Below are 16,415 nucleotides of genomic sequence, written 5' to 3' on the forward strand. Positions count from 1 at the left end.
ATGATGCTAGATTGTCCAAATCTCAACAATTTTAAGGCCCATAGGGAAATTAAAATATTGTATATAATATCCAATGACACATAAATCTTAATAAAGAAGAGATAGAAAACAAGTTCATCTTTCTTCTGATTAGTACCAAGTGAAGGGCCAGTAATTTAATATTTCAGTCCATAGAAAAGTAAAGATTTCTAAATCTATAGAAGAGAACACAATCTAATTATGTATATAAGTTTCATAGTATCTTATAACAAAGATATTGCCTATATTAATAGGATATAGCTAGAAAAAGTATCTTTAGTCAATATTCTCTTAAAACTAAGTATTACAACATGACAAATATACTTTGATGTGCATTTGATTCTTGAAACTCATATGCAGACTTTCATACTCAATCAGTCTTGAGTTGAGTCATTTTTCAGTTTATCGTCTTCTTGGCCCTCATATGTAATAATTTAACTCTAGGATGGTTCTCAAAATATGGTCCCAAGATCATTAGCATCAATATCACCTGGAAACTTGCTAAAAATGCAAACTATCAGGCCCACCCAAGGCCTACTAAGTCCTAATCTCGGAGTGGGGGTCCACAATTTGTGTTTTAACAATTCTTCCAAGTACACAAAGGTTTGAGAGTCACTGCTCTAGATTATCACTTATTTTACATTCCCATAGATACCTCTTTATTTGAGGTACTCAGTGTTTCTCATGTAGACTATTGCTATGGCTTCTAAATTGGTTTCCCTACATCCTATCATTATACAGTTGAATTCTCTTCACAACTACTGTTGGGACTAATCTTTCAATAGTGCATAAAAAAAAGAAAGCATCAAGAACTCATTGCCTACTGAGTTAAGCATAAACTATTAGACTCTTGATCATGACCTCTCTGCACAGTGTCTAATCATCCTTTTCAGTCTTACCATGCACAACTAAAGCTTCATGCTTCATGCTCCATATTCTGTAAGCAAACTGAACTTACTCTGCATTGAACCACTTGAGCTTTTTATAGGCTTATCCTGAATTGTTATCTCCTCTATATTGCTAGAGTGGCTGCTAAATTTGCTCAGCACGCACTCATTCTAAGTCCATTATCCATGATCATATCTTGTTCTACCATTAAACAGTAAGTTCCTTGAATCCATCACATCTTACCTAGCGATAGATACCACAGTAGAAACATTGTGATTTGGAATAGCACATGGGTGGTTACATAGGTAACATGGGTAACAGTTCATTCAGGTTGCTCCTTTTCCCTAATCTTTCCTTTATTAATTCCTTAAGATCCACTTCAAATATCATCTCTCCCAAATTGCTGACTCACCTCTCCATCTTGGCTTCTTAGAAGATGGAAAAGGTTAGAACTGCCAATAAGGAACAGGACTAAGTAGCCAGTTTATTTTTTTCCTTCTTATTTTTCCTTCTACAATTTTGTCTTATATCACCTTCTTTTCCTGATAATATCCCTCCTCACCACCCTGCTATGCAACCATGTTCAGATGCCATAAAGTGGAAAGAGTTGAGACACAGTGTCATTTACCATTGATTCCATTGACTTTACCTAGGGTTCTGAAATTATCACTGATTAATTTTTATAATTCTGACCATCCTCATTAAAACTGCCATTTCTCAAACTGATTTCACATAGGTTACAAGAGATTAATCTTTCTCAAAACCATCAGGTATTACTTATTAACCTAAATAAAATGGGAAGAGGCAATGTTTTAAGAGCAGTATTTGGAGCAAGCAGGACTTCCTAGTACTTCTTAAATTGGTCCATTTGATAATCTATAAAGTTAGTCCTTGCGATGGAAATGGCAAATATATGTATTCTTGGTCTCAGCCGATCCAGCAGAGGCCAGAATGAGAATTCTGCCATTCCTCTATTTCTTTTTCCCATCAATTTCTATTTCAACCTTCAAAATTTGGCCATTCAAGTCTAATATCTATAATAATGGAAAAAATACTATTGATATTAATGATATTTTATCATTTTATATCTATATAAAACCATATAGATTTTATAATGTATGCTTTTACATATCTTAAGTAATTTGATTCTCACCACAATCCTGAGGTTAAGATACGATAGGCATCATCTTATTACTTTTCTAGATCGAAGAGAGGCACTGAGAAGTGAAAGGTCATATCCAAAAACACACTCAAAGCTAGGTTAGTGCCTTAAAGTTAAGAACTTTTTTCTCACACTATATTGCTTCTCATTGATAGCTAAAACTACCACTGCAGAGAGTTGTATCTGATGGACAAGTTCTCAGCCAATCAAAACCAAGGATCCCAATACTCACTGCTTTCTGGACTTTGGAATTTCTTGTCATAGACAGTCCTTGCAAGAGACAGAGACTTTGTATTCTTCACCAAATAGTGACTACAGTTATTGTTAGTGAGTTTTCAGGATAAATTTTTGTTATTTTCAACTACCCTTTCTAGTTGACCTTTAAAAGGGTCTTGAAATTAGTTCTTATACTGAGTCTATGCTCTACCCATATTCATTCTCAACTTATGTTTATCAACACAGGTTTTCTCCTAGGTTATTCTCCTAAGTGAAATCTACCCATAGACTCAACCATAAGGCCGTATTCCAACCTAATCTTACCTAGTAGAAGCCCTACTGTAACAGGAACTTGACTTTTCGATCAAAGAGGCCACCCCTGAGAATTCCAGCACTTTCAGGAGCACCCTACTCCATAAGCAAACACACATACAAGTCATTACTTAAATTCCTCATGGCATCAACAAAAGATCATTGGACTGTTCAATTTTAGAACTATCAAGGACTAATCTAGTAATTAGTCCTAATTTCCTAATTTTAATTAACCTAACCCAGAAATTTTACACCATGTTCTATAGACATAACTTCTACCTCCTGAAACCCATCACAGGAAGGAGAAAGATAAAAGGGGCAAAAATCTTGCCATCCAGTAACTCTGCTGTTATCTATTTTGTACATTCTGTTCTAGAAAAATAACTAATTTGGGGAAAGGAGAGATATTTCTCCTTTTAAAGGAACTACTCTAGTTCAATTCTCCTATCTTATAAATACTAAAATGAAATTGCAGAGAAATCACATGCTCTGCCTAATGCCGACCAAGCGTTCAGTCTTCTATGTCCACTGTTCTTTCTATTATACTGTGTGATTGCTGGGACTACCTCATCATTAACTGAACATCTCCGTGAAGATGTACTAGTATTAAGCATATTCCATAATTGCAAAAAAGGTTTAAGTTTGTATTTGTAAACAGACATTTTTTAAGCAAGTATCATTTATATCTTTGTATATTCCCACACTCAGTAGCATAATGGATAGTCAATATCATTAGTTGATAAAATTAATAAATAAGCAAAATGTCAGATATGCTTTATCTTCATGTTTTTGGTTTCATCAAGACAATAGAGCATAATTATCTGCTCAAAACTTTCAAATGGAGTCACTACTACATCTCATCATGTTTATTAATTTAGAGAAAAAGAAATACTTTTTAAAAAGTAAAACTGTGATTGTTTTGTCAATTAATATATAATTGAAAATACTGATTTGAAATCTTATGCCTTTGTAAGAAAAACAAAAGAAATGAATCAAGTGGCTTGCCTGAGGCATAATTTCTGAAAGTATACTGACAAATTTGTGCAGAATATAGAATGAAAATTCACAAACTTCACTTGGCCATGCTAAGCTTGTCAGCTTCTATGATGCAGAAAGAATTCTACTCATTTTTCAATATCTATGGGCCACAATCTTGTGACATAATTTATCTCAACCTACTGTTGAAAGAATAAAGAATAAAATACCTTGCTTTCTCTTCTTCATATTCTATAGCTTAGTGACATGAATATATAAATGGAAGAAAACAAAACTTAACAGTAAAGTATTAGCATTCATTTTTTAGGTGACTGAAATAAACTTTGCTTATTTAGATATTACATACTCTAATGTTATCTCCAGAAGTAGAAACAATTTTCTTTCTAAACAGCAGAGTAAATACTTACAAAGAACAACTATGCTCTGAATATAACATTTCAGAGCCTGTCAGATATTTTTCAGGTGAAGGTCACTTACTTAAAACAATATATAAATGCATACAACTAACTAGTTAACTTAAATACTACAAAGAAGCAGCAAGGAAATAAGGTAAGCTAATACCTTTTTGCTTTGGGAAGTTAAGTTTTGAAGGGTTACTATGTTTCATGTGCATAAAGTATTTAAAATTCATATCACATTTCCATATATTTTAAAAACTCCTTTAAATATGCACTATTATATATAACAATGATACATTGCAATGCCTTAGGAAATGCAGCAATTATAAATCATGCTATTATTGGGTATCCATATTTATCAAAATAATTTTTAAAACACATTCTCCTGTTTTTCCAGGAATCAATACTTACCTGACATATTACATGTTTTCTCACAAATATTTCAGTGTTTTTCTCATTTAAGATTTGTAGAAATTATCCATATATGTAAGTACATGTTTCTTTTACATACATTTTGTATTTGAAAGCATATCATATATATTGAAAAATGTGTCAAACTACATTTTATAAATTTTGGGGTAATGCTTTGCATTCTGACATTCTCTCAAAGAGTTAAAATTCTATAATGTTGCATTTATGTATTTTTGCATGCTACCTATAAGAATTTGTCTTCATTAAATGTTACACAAATATAAAAGGTTATCATGCAAAAGTTCCATATCCCTTGGGTCTTCATTAAATTGAATAAATATGATAGACATATAAAATTACAAAAATTAGGATATATAAGCTTTGCAATTATTTGTTTTTATGGCTTGAGCATGTTGTTATAACCTAATGGATTTTGTCATAGTAAGTATCAGTAGCTAGAAAGAGCAAGTTCAATATACACACAAACACACATGTGCATAGCCATTACGAAGGTACAGACACCCTAGATCATGCAGGAGATGTACAAGGCTTCATTTGAGAGATTTGTTCCATATTACACACAAGCAATATTATATTGGGTAAAATATGCCAATAATGTTTTCTTTAGAGGGATGTCTTTTGTGCTTTTTGTTGTTGTCGGCCTGCAGCATGCTATTTGTTACTTTGCTGTAGGTTAGCCCTGAAAGTACATATGTAAACCAGCGTAGAATGCAGTTCTAGAATAGCTGTGGTATGACAAAAATGACAGAGAAAGCAGGAGACAGGGAGAGAGAGAAAGAGTAAGCGAGAAAGAGTGCGGGGAGGGGACATGGAGAGAGAGAGAGCTCTCATGAGATTCAGTGGTAAAATTTCCTGAAATACATTTTGGCCTTCATTTTCTTTTTGAAAACTTTGCTGTGGGGATCGTGTGCCCCCTTCAAAGTAGTACGCAACTTTCGCAAGAGATCATTTATCACTAGTTTCCACCTTGGAGCAGGTCTTCCTACCTTTCCAGTCTTAATTCTGTGAGAAATGGCTGCAAACCGATGGTTGAGCTCTGAGATTTTGGGCTCTACTACTTTCCTGCAGTGGTTGCCGCGGTTGGCCATCAAGTTTGCTGCTTGGTCACGCGTGGAGTCCACCTTTGGGCGCATGTCATTCATTTCAGCCTTTAAACGCTATATTCCGTGAGCAAGAGACAGGGCTTGAAGTTAGTAATTACAAGAAAGTTGAGAGACAGTGAGAGAGACAGAGAAAAAGAGAGATAGCACATGCAGAGGAATATAGAGGGAGGAAAAATGCCAACTTCCATAAAATAGAGTAAGAATGTGTGTGATCTCAGGAAAATAATTGGCTGTCCTTCCTTAAGTTTGATCTATGTTTATTTAAAGCTTCTACTTAGTCCGAGAAAGGACAAAGGATGTTTTCCTGACTCTCTGTGTCACCTGTAACGTCCATAATATTTTATATTTACTTTTATTTTATCTTCAATAAATTTCATAGCAGTGAAACAACACTGATATATGCTCAAGAAGGGAAGTAACTGAAGAACAATTTTCTATTCCTTCTTGGTAATTTTGAGTTCTTTATTGATCATATTGAATGCCATGGGAGAAAATGGATCTTCTGACGCATTCTGTGTCACAGAGGGATTATGGAAGGTTTTGCCTGATATAAGGGGTCAGAGAGACTAAAAGTGAAATAGCTCAGCTCCTATTATTCCAAAGACCTTAAAGGAATGTCGTCATAAGTTGATATTCCTTAACTATACATCAAGGTCAAAGGGCAAGCAAAATGAGGTACAGACAATATGGTAAACATGTTTTGGGGGTAGCTTGAAATGCATCTACAGTTTTTCATTAAAAATTATAATCCTTGGAAAATATCCATTGCATAAAAACCAAAAAAAAATGAATTGTATATACGGATAGAAACTATAAATTTTAAGTGAACTTTAAAGAGCAACCCACTAGACAAATAAAATTATCGAAAATTTCAGCAAAACAAAATAAGAAATCATTAATTTAAATGAGATCGGTAAAATTCAATTCTTCCTATTTAATTGTGAAAGATGCCATCAAATAGAGATAATATAGCATCAATAAAATATATTCACACATTATATTTCTCATACCCTTTATACGAATCATTTTTTAAAGTAAAGATTAAATTGCCTTCCTTTGAGAAAAATGCCTTAGGATGTCCTAATAATTTGTTTTAATACAAAAAGAGAGAACAAAAAGCCATGTTTACGTACTGCTAAAAATGAAAAATCAGTTTTATATAAGCTCAGTGTTGTTACTGGTTACTAAGATTTGGACATTGTGTAGGCAAAATGTCCAGATGATCGGATTTCACATGTTTATTCAGATGGGCTGTGAATGATGCCAGAAAACTAATCTTTGTGTTAAAATACAGGAACATAGTACTACTATTAAATGGGCAGGAATTTGCAACATGACACCAAAATAAATCCTTAAATCCTTTTCTCTTCAGAGTTTAAGGTGCATGTAATTAGCTGGCAGGTGGATATGGACAGATATCCAGGTTACAGAACTTTTCAAAGTCATTAACTCTCATTTGAATTAAGAAAGTAGAGGGAGTGGAAGGAAGGAGAGAAAGAGAAAAGGGAAGGAGTGAGGAAGGGAGGGAAGGAAGATGAAAGAGAAGAAAAAGTTTTCACTCTTATTAAGAAGTCCTTAGTATCTTTTAGGAAAAACATGATTGACATACTGTTGTGCATTTTAAAAATTACTTTTCATAATATTTTATTTGCTACCTTAAGCACGTCTTCTTTTTGCTGGGGTTTCTTTTTCTCAGATTCATCCAAAAGTGAATCAGCATGAATGATCCAGTTTGTGATGTGATCCACATTCTGGTCAAAGGTTTCCATGTGTTTCTGGTATTCCTTAATTTTATAAGACATACCATGACATATTATTGGTTAAACAATATTCTTAAAAGATTTGTCCTACTTTCTACAATTTTAAAAGACAAAAATTAGTATCATTCGAATTACTTTTGGTGTGATCTCCATATGGAATAAAGTACGAACATGGAAAATATATTAAAACATAGCTATAGATATTGAAGTAAGAGTCAGCATTTATGTAGAGTGGAGGAATTTACAAACAGGAATATTATTATTGAATGCTTATATATTTTCCTTCACATGATGGAGAGGGGTTGAAAATATTCCAGCCTCTTTTCTTACCAACAAAAGGTTTAACCATTCTTCTGCTCGGGAAGTGACAGCTATCCAGTTACTATTCAAAAGACTCAGTTTATCTTCCACCAAGGTTTCCTTCTTGCCCAAAACTGTTTTCAAGGCTTCTCCTAGCTCTGTGACACTCTTTAGGTGAATCTTCTGTTTCTCAATCTCTTTCTGAGTAGCCTGTGAAAAGGACAGTATTTGAGCTTTGATGTATATATTGTAGTCTTAAGATTTAATGCTTTTAAAATGGCTGTGCGTATGGTTACTACAGTAAGATTTTTCAAGGACTGAAATCTTCAACTATGTCTTTATGAATGATGAAAACCACACGATATACAGTGTAGTTTCCTTATTGGATATATATAAACAAACATGCATACATAAATGATTAATTTCATATTTATTTATGATTGTACATATTTCATAGATAAACATATTGTCCATCCAAATATACTTTTGTTAGTTAATCTGTAAATGTATCAGCTAAAGTCAGACTTTAGAAAACCCATCCAAAAAGTAAACAACTGCTTTTAGAAAATTCAGTGATTATTGCACTCTTGTATTTCTACAGCAGGAAATTTTAACTTTTTGGTGCCACAAACCTGTTTGGCATCTGGTGAAACTTAAGAACACTTTCTCATAATAATGTTTTTTCAAAGCATAAAATTAAATCCACCGGCCTTTAAATAAAACCAGTACTGAAATACAATATGCAAAGTATCTTTTTAAAATTTATCAGACAGTAATACATGTTTTCTTTCCTGATGGGTGGAACTACAATGATCTCGCATCAGATCTTTAACTAGGATTAAAGTATTGATGAGAATAACTGGTGTTTTGAAGTATATACAATGACTAGAATCTGATATAAATTTATGTGTCATTTCTACTGTTGGCAAAGTCAAAGAAACTGCTGATATTACTGGGGTTCGTAGCTCACATTTATAATTGAGAAAATGCTTAATTTCAGTTAGAGGTTAATGAAAATAAAGAATACTAAAATCCACCTAAGAGAGCACTACCACTTCCCAACATTTGATTTACAAAGGATAAAGACAAGTATATTTAATATTAGAAGTTACACAGTTGATGGGAAAAGTGGTCCTAGTACTAATGGTTACTGTCAATTCTACCTACAGCCACTTTCTTATAACATGCCATGCTGACCACATGACCATCTTGCACTTCCTTACCTCTGCCCTCAATCCCACCCTTGCCCACATACAGCTGTAGGACATTCACTGGGAGGTAAGCCAGAGCCAAACAGATCTTCTTCTCAAGAAGCTGAACTAAGATATATAGAGACTGTGAAAACACACCAACTGAGAAGTCACTTGGAAATAGAACTGATGTGTTCACCACAGCAAGAAAAATACGTAGCAAGACAAAATCACTGGGGAGAAGCAGTAATAAGAAAGTAGAGGGAGACCACTTGGAAAGAGGGAAATGAGACATGCACAGAGAGTAACAGAGGTGGTCCAAGTAAAGGAGAGAGATGGTCTCTATGAGGCCAACCTATATTTCATTTCTTACTCCTAGATGCTTTCAAGGTATCTTTTCTAACTTTAAGATATATCTAAATAGTTTTTGCAGCTGTCTTTCCTCCACACCATCAGATTCTAGTACACTCAAAATTTATATACATTTTGTTTTACCTTTGATATAAAATAAGAAGGGAGAATAAATGAGGTAAAAAGACTAAAATAATTTCTATACATAAAACATCTTCTCCAAATCTAAGATATCCTTTTGCATTTTTTTCTCTTTCAATATGAAAAATCTGAAACTAAAGTAATTAACGCCAAATAAACTTACCAGCTACCATGCAGAGTTATTAGTAATGTAGGTGTCACCTGTTGCACATGGGTGAGCTTAGCAATTCATAGAAAGAATTCATATATCAATCATAAATGTTGTTGAGCTCCTACTAAATGTATCACTATTGTAGCAGGGACATAGGTGATTCTAATTAATAAAAATTATGAGAAATTCCTTCTTTGGATGAAAACAGTCTCTCTGAAGTTTGACTTGGGAGTGGTCATGGACTACATTTCAGCCCTTTCACTCCCTTCATCTGTACTGCGTAGTACACAATCTTGAGAACCATATGTGACAGCCATTATTCTAGGCACTGTGGATAAAATGATAGAGAAACAAGTCCCTATCCTTGTAAAACATATCCAACTATGACTTTGTCAAAGAAATGGAAATACATGCAAATGAGCATACCCTACTTGCTATATTTCAGACTAGTGGCTTATTACTAGAGTTGATTTATTTGCAAAGGTAACACCACACAAAGTTGAATCTTAATTTATATTTGGATCACTAATTATCTCCTAAAATGCCTTCATAAAGGTGACATTATGTTTTAGCTTTGGTAATAAAAAGATGTTATATACATAGACATTTGTCTTTTCCACTCCAGGCAACACAATGAAAGGCAATGGAAATTTCCAAATCTCAGAAGACATGGAAGGTGTTTTGAATTTAGGAAATATTGCTGCAAATAATTCATGAATATTTAATGTCCAGAGATTCCTCATTCACTGAGTGAGTACAATAAAATAGAAAATATAGACTAATATCTGGCACCATTTTATGTTCCTCAATATTACAAGATAAAGTTCAAACCTGTTAAAGTTATCACCATCATAAATATGAGCTAGAAAAAAAAAATCAGTGATCATCATGGTGGTTTATAACTACTATGGCCAAAAGTGATTCACGAGAAAATGTGCACTCTCACTGTAAAAAAACCTAGAGTTGAATCTTTACATGTGGTATACAAGAAATAAACAGGAACTCGATCATTTGTATAAATGCTATTTTTGGTTAGGAAAAATATTGGGCTTATTTAATGGATTATTTATTTTTCCCCACAAAAGTATTTTAATTAAAGATGTGACTTATGTTTAAATCTTAGCCTTCAAACAATATACTGATCTTGCTTTTTGAAGATCTTACATAAATTTTAATTAGTCAATGTGCATCAGGTGCTTAATATCCACTCTGTAGTGTGCCATTCACTGCCAGAGATAAGTAGGTAGTCTTTGCATACACTGCTCTAATCTTACCTACAGTGCAGTTGTAAAGATGAAATGTAATCAAAGTTAATATCATATCAGAAAGAACATGATCTTTGGGAAAAAATAAGTCATGGCTGGAACAAGCAAGAATAGCTTCAAAAGAGAGGCAATACTTAAAACTGGAGTTTACTGTAAATGATTGGATAGTTTGGTTTGACAAAAGACAAAGTACAAAATGATGGATTAGAGAGTGTGAAGGTTGTAATCAAAAGCCACCACAAGTGGAATACAGATTACTTATTGGAAACTAAAAACATACATTTTTACGATATCAAGGAATCATTTCCCCTGGCTCTAATATTTTGCCACGATACTTGTACATGTATTGAGAACTGAATTACTGGATAGAACTACACCCACTGCTTTGGCCATTCTCTCTGTACCCTTAGTCATTCCTCACTAAGAGAGGTAAAGTTATTTCTGGGGTTGAAAATACATTTTTTCCTCTTAAATGGCATCCAATTGTCAGCACACTTGCCTTCTTCTGCAGCCTTCTGGAGTGAGGAGTAGAGAGGGTTCTGGAATGGGCAAGTTCAAATTCAATAATTAAATTGACTAAGTTATAATAGCTCTTTTAATTTTTTCAATCACGTAGTAATGTGACAGCTTCAAGGGTTGATTTTAAGGCTGAGTGAAAAGCAAACTTATGCACACTCAGTTTTATTTTGACCTATGACATGGTCATTAATCTAATCTCAGGAATTTCAACAGCAGTTTAATTTAGACTATATACCTGGCATTCAGGGTTTTTATGACATAGAAAAACATGTCTAAGAAGAGTAGAACTCAACTGAGGTATTAATTTCCATAAAATCTAACACACCTTTTTAGTCTTTCATGTTTTTAATTTAGAACATGTGAAAGCTTCAAAATAATAGTCAAAATATTAAACACTAACTTCCATGAGTTCAAAGAAATGGATTTGATGTCTACTTTTTCCTGGCCCTAGCAATTTTTAAATGCTACTCCATTTTCCTTTAAAAATAGGTAGAATAGGTTAATTTCTCCTAATAAAGACACTGAAGTGTTCATGGGAAGGATGGAAAATACATTGTGACCTATTCCTCATATCTATAAGTTAAACACTTGAGTCTAATTTTAAATGGCAGGTGAGGTTCAGGATTCAGCCATCGGCTCATCATCTCACTTCAGTGATGCGGCAGCAGGATGGGAAAACCTGTTCTGTTGGTCTCTGCTGATCATACCACCATGTGATGAAAACATTTTCTTTAATTTTATTTAAAGATAAAATGGTAAAGAAAAAAAAGTGTTGGATTAATTATTTGGTCCTACAAGAATATATTCACAGATTTCTTTGTTTTCCAACAGGAGCAGAGAAACAATCCACTTGGGCTTGACCCTCTCTCCCATTCATTTCACATTTTCAGAGGTCCAATGACTTCCACAAGTTTCCCTGGAATTTCCCAGGGACTTACAGTCTTAGGATCTAACTTTTCTATTTGATTTCTTATTATTCCTACTCCTCTCCTCCCCTTTTCTTATCTCTTAAATGCCTCCCATCTCATATAGTCTACCTTCACTAAACCCCACATTTAGTCAAACATGTGCCATAATGTTGTTTCCATATACCTTCCTCTCTTTACTAGGATGCCACACAATTCCTATTCATTTTAGCTCTTTCTTGATCTCTTGTGCAAGTTCCCTTTAATATGGATGCAAGGTTAACTAATACATCCATAAAAGATATTTTAAAAGGTTCCCTTCCCCAGTGAATGCTGCCTTTAATCAGTCTACATGAATATTATACCATTCCTGGTGATCAGCAATGGGAGAGAGTTCTTTCACGTTTGGCTACAAAATATATTCATGGGGGAAAAAATGGACAAATTACCACATTACCGCAATTCTAAGATATGCATTTGTCACATATTGAGGTTTCTAAAATTGAAATAAAACACAATTTATATTTACATTTAAGGTGGTAGTGTTGTGATCCACAACAGCTGTAATTAAATCAGTGGTGCATCATATAATTAATATGTCTTAAATGTGATAAAATATGATATTAATTATTTTTTCAGGTGCTTACATTATTCTTGTCATTGCTAGAGGTTTAGAACATATTTTATTATTAGGCTAATATGACGGAATAATATAATGATAAATTCAAAAAGAACATAAAACATTAAATAGTGGATTTTATCACAATGTGTATTGACTTTTTATTAATAATGTATTATCTATTAAAGAAGAATTTCATGAAAGCAGAATGTGTTGAACAGAAATTATAGCTATAACTATAATGACAGTGAATAGTGACTCCAATGGCATTTAACAGATGTTCTATTTTCTAAGTAACAGCTGCTTGATGCATTCATTGTACCAAGTTAATGATCTGCTAGTGTTATTTCACTTCACAGATAAATTACTGTGCTCTCTTTAAAAAAAGATATGTAATTTTTCATGGGAATGATAGTGTAACAGACTTTAGAAATAAGCAATAGTTCTCATGCTTTTATAGCTAAGAGGAGTGATGAGTTGAGGCAATTATCCAGATAATCTAGGACCAGAGGCCAGATTTCTTTAAACTGTGAAAGGTGACTGTTTAAAAACATATCGGACATGGTTGGCTGAACTGAATGTAGATCTTTTAAGACTGCTTGTATTGCATTATCTAGTGATTCTCAAACTTTGATGAATATTAGAGAAACTGGCCACACTCAGACCAATTAAATCAGTATCCCTGGGTTAGGCCCCAGGCACTGGTAGTCTTTTAAAGTTCCCCAGATGATTTCAATATACAGCCAATGCTAAGAACCGCTGGCAAGCAGAATGATACATTCTATCACAAGATTTTATTGGATGGTTGTCACTACATTTTAGGCCTGAAGTGACAGCAAGACTGCATGAGGAAACTTATAATTGCTCTTCCTAATGTTGAATATTATAAAATTTGCTCCTGAAATAAATGGAAAAATCACAATGACTTGTCACACAAATGGCTAGACATCAATTATTTTGCATTATGTAATACACTGAATTCAACATTTTCTGTGTGTGTGATTCTTTCACGTGACTCCTGGTATCCCAAGATCACTGTTAATAAAATCTAATGGTCAATTTATAAAAACTGGCAGATATGAGCTATCCAAAAAGCTGATGGATATAAAGTATTATAGGACTAAAATTATTTTTCCAGGGATTATATTTGACCACTTTATTTTTTAGATAACACTGTGGATATTAAAGGGTTTTAATGTAGCTGAATTATTTAACTGGCTTTGAGTTTTTGACCACTAAAACTAAATTAGGAACTAATAATATCTGTTAGAGGTTAAATCAGAAAACCTCATAGATAAAACTTTGTTGAAATTTATATTGGCTAAACACAATGATCATCGGATATATAAACTTCTACTTAAACATGTAAATATTTACTTTCTTATGGTTATATTTTTGTGGTCAATCCATATGCGCAACAATTGTGGCCAGTAATGAGATATTCAGAATTGATTTACTTATATCCAAATAATCAAGGTGATTTTAAGACATGAAAAAATATTTAAAATCTAAAATCACAGCAGTGGCAATTGACTACAGACTATAGTGGATGATAAACACACACAGGATTTTCATTTAACTACTTTCATGAGGATTTATACATTCTGTACTTTAAATTTAGCCATTGTGTATTTTATTCTCATTGTGGATGATAAACACCCTTTCATTACTTTGAAGTTAGGTTACCTTAAAATCACCAGAAAATTAGATTTCTAACAATAATTATAGTGGAATAAACCTATTGAAATCATAGCACTGGTTCTAGTTGCAGATTTGCTATGTACAGGACTTCTATTTTCTCATCTATAAAATGAGAGCATTTGATCACATGGATTGTTCATGTCTCCATTTGTTCTAAAACTTACCATAATTTTAATGGTACATCATAACTTTCTCAAGAAATGCTTTGTCATTATATTTTAATTTTTATCTATAAAATTGCAACTTATCGAATGGGTATGTGCTGAGCATGTACTATGTGCATGGGAAAAACCAGGGAATAAAAGAGACACTTTCTCTGTCCTTTCGGCAAATTAAAGTGTCAATGTTTACTTAGTAGTCCAAGAGACTAGTAGTTATCATGACAACTCAGGGATCTTGTGGAGTGCTGGTACACAAACTCCCCAGATGCTGGTGATCTTCCCTACTTCTATCATTTCTTTCCGTTGTCTCTATCTCTGCTCTACAGACATCAGTTTCTGATTTCAATATGGCAAACTCCATTAACAGAGATTTATAAGGTATTAAGGGGGAGAATGTCTGATCATTTATTTGGTGATGAATGTCACAATCGCTGTTCCCTTATGGCATCTCTGTTGTCCAGACCATGCAGCTAGGAGTGAACCCTTTTTTACAATCTTAATATTATTATTTTTTTCCTTTTTATCACTACTCTGATGAAGGCAAATTGTTTGAATTTACAAATTCAGTGAAAGGACTATTGGGCTTTAGAAATTTCAAATGGCATTAATAGTTTAACGTTTCAATTCCCAGTATTAAACTTTTATCTCATTTCTGTTGTCATTCTAAAATGTCTGCTTTCTATTATTTTATTTTTTTTCTATTTATGACATCTGTCTATTATTTTTATTTTTTATTAAATTTATTGGGGTGATATTGGTTAAAATTAAGTAGGTTTCAAGTGTACAATTCAATAATATATCATATGTACATTGCATTGTCTGTTCACCACCCATGATTCCAGATTGCAGTTAGAGGAGAAAAAAATGAATTTAAAAGGTAGCCATATGTGGGAACTAACAGAGTTTTATTGCCTCTGGCTGTGCCTCTAGCTGACCAATCTTGCCACTATTCTAGCTATTTCTGGAAGTTTTTCCACAGTTTCCCATGTAGAACATTAAAACTCTGATCTGGGATACCTAAGAGATTCTCAGTTTTATAGTCCTCAGCAAGTATATGGTACCTGTAAACATCTGGAGTAATGTCATGCACTATTCAGTATCTTTTGGAAGAGCTATGCATTCTAACATCTGTGTGTTTGAACACATAATGCTAGAATTTGGAGGAGAAAAACTTAGATGAGAATATTTTGGAAAGTCCACTTCTACAACACCACTGGCCTATCAAAACGATCCTGCAGTGTTAAACTACTGATGATCATTCATGAAGAAGACACAGCAAATGTCCAGGTTTGGGCTCATGCCTCTGTTTCTGCATGAAGTCATGTTGATAGAAAAATGGCAACATAAACCTTTTTATTATGTTCGTTATCAGAATATTAATAAGGGTTCTGTCTCATTCATCATCTGTCTAATTTTTTATTCTGTACCTAAATTCAAAAAAGCTTGTTTATGACTAGTACATTAAAAAGATTTTAATGATTGCTTTGATAATTTGGACACTTTGAATCTCATAACTATTTCTTCTGTTTCAGTTATGAGAAATGAATAAATCCTAGAGATATGCTGTACAACAGTGTCTATCATTAACAGTATTGTATTATACACTTTAACAAATTTTAAGTGGGTAGATCTCATGTTAAGTGTTATGATCATAATAAAAACATATATTTAGTTTTTGGTTTTGCCTGGTAGGAAACTTGGCGCCAAATTTTGAGGTTTTAGTCTTCCTTGCATATTCCACCATTCAAGGGATATTGTGAGCATATTTCTGTAAAAAAGCATCTATTATTTTCCTACTCTAATTTTCTCTTTCCCTACTCTTCTAAT

General features: G+C 33.3%; 1 protein-coding gene across 2 annotated transcripts in view; it reads right to left on the reverse strand.

Moving 5' to 3' along the window:
• DMD (dystrophin) overlaps nucleotides 1–16,415 on the reverse strand; it is a 2,089,898-nt gene that overhangs the window by 1,184,921 nt on the left and 888,562 nt on the right. For both annotated transcript variants that reach the window (XM_011378471.2, XM_011378473.2), the window contains exons 35-37: nucleotides 7,616–7,795; nucleotides 7,181–7,309; nucleotides 5,409–5,579 (exon numbers count right to left, since the gene is read on the reverse strand). In XM_011378471.2, coding sequence (XP_011376773.1) covers nucleotides 5,409–5,579; nucleotides 7,181–7,309; nucleotides 7,616–7,795 — 480 coding nt within the window. The remainder of the gene's footprint in view (nucleotides 1–5,408; nucleotides 5,580–7,180; nucleotides 7,310–7,615; nucleotides 7,796–16,415) is intronic.

This window comes from Pteropus vampyrus, unplaced genomic scaffold (assembly GCF_000151845.1).
Source record: "Pteropus vampyrus isolate Shadow unplaced genomic scaffold, Pvam_2.0 Scaffold340, whole genome shotgun sequence".
NCBI classification, from domain to species: Eukaryota; Metazoa; Chordata; class Mammalia; order Chiroptera; family Pteropodidae; genus Pteropus; species Pteropus vampyrus.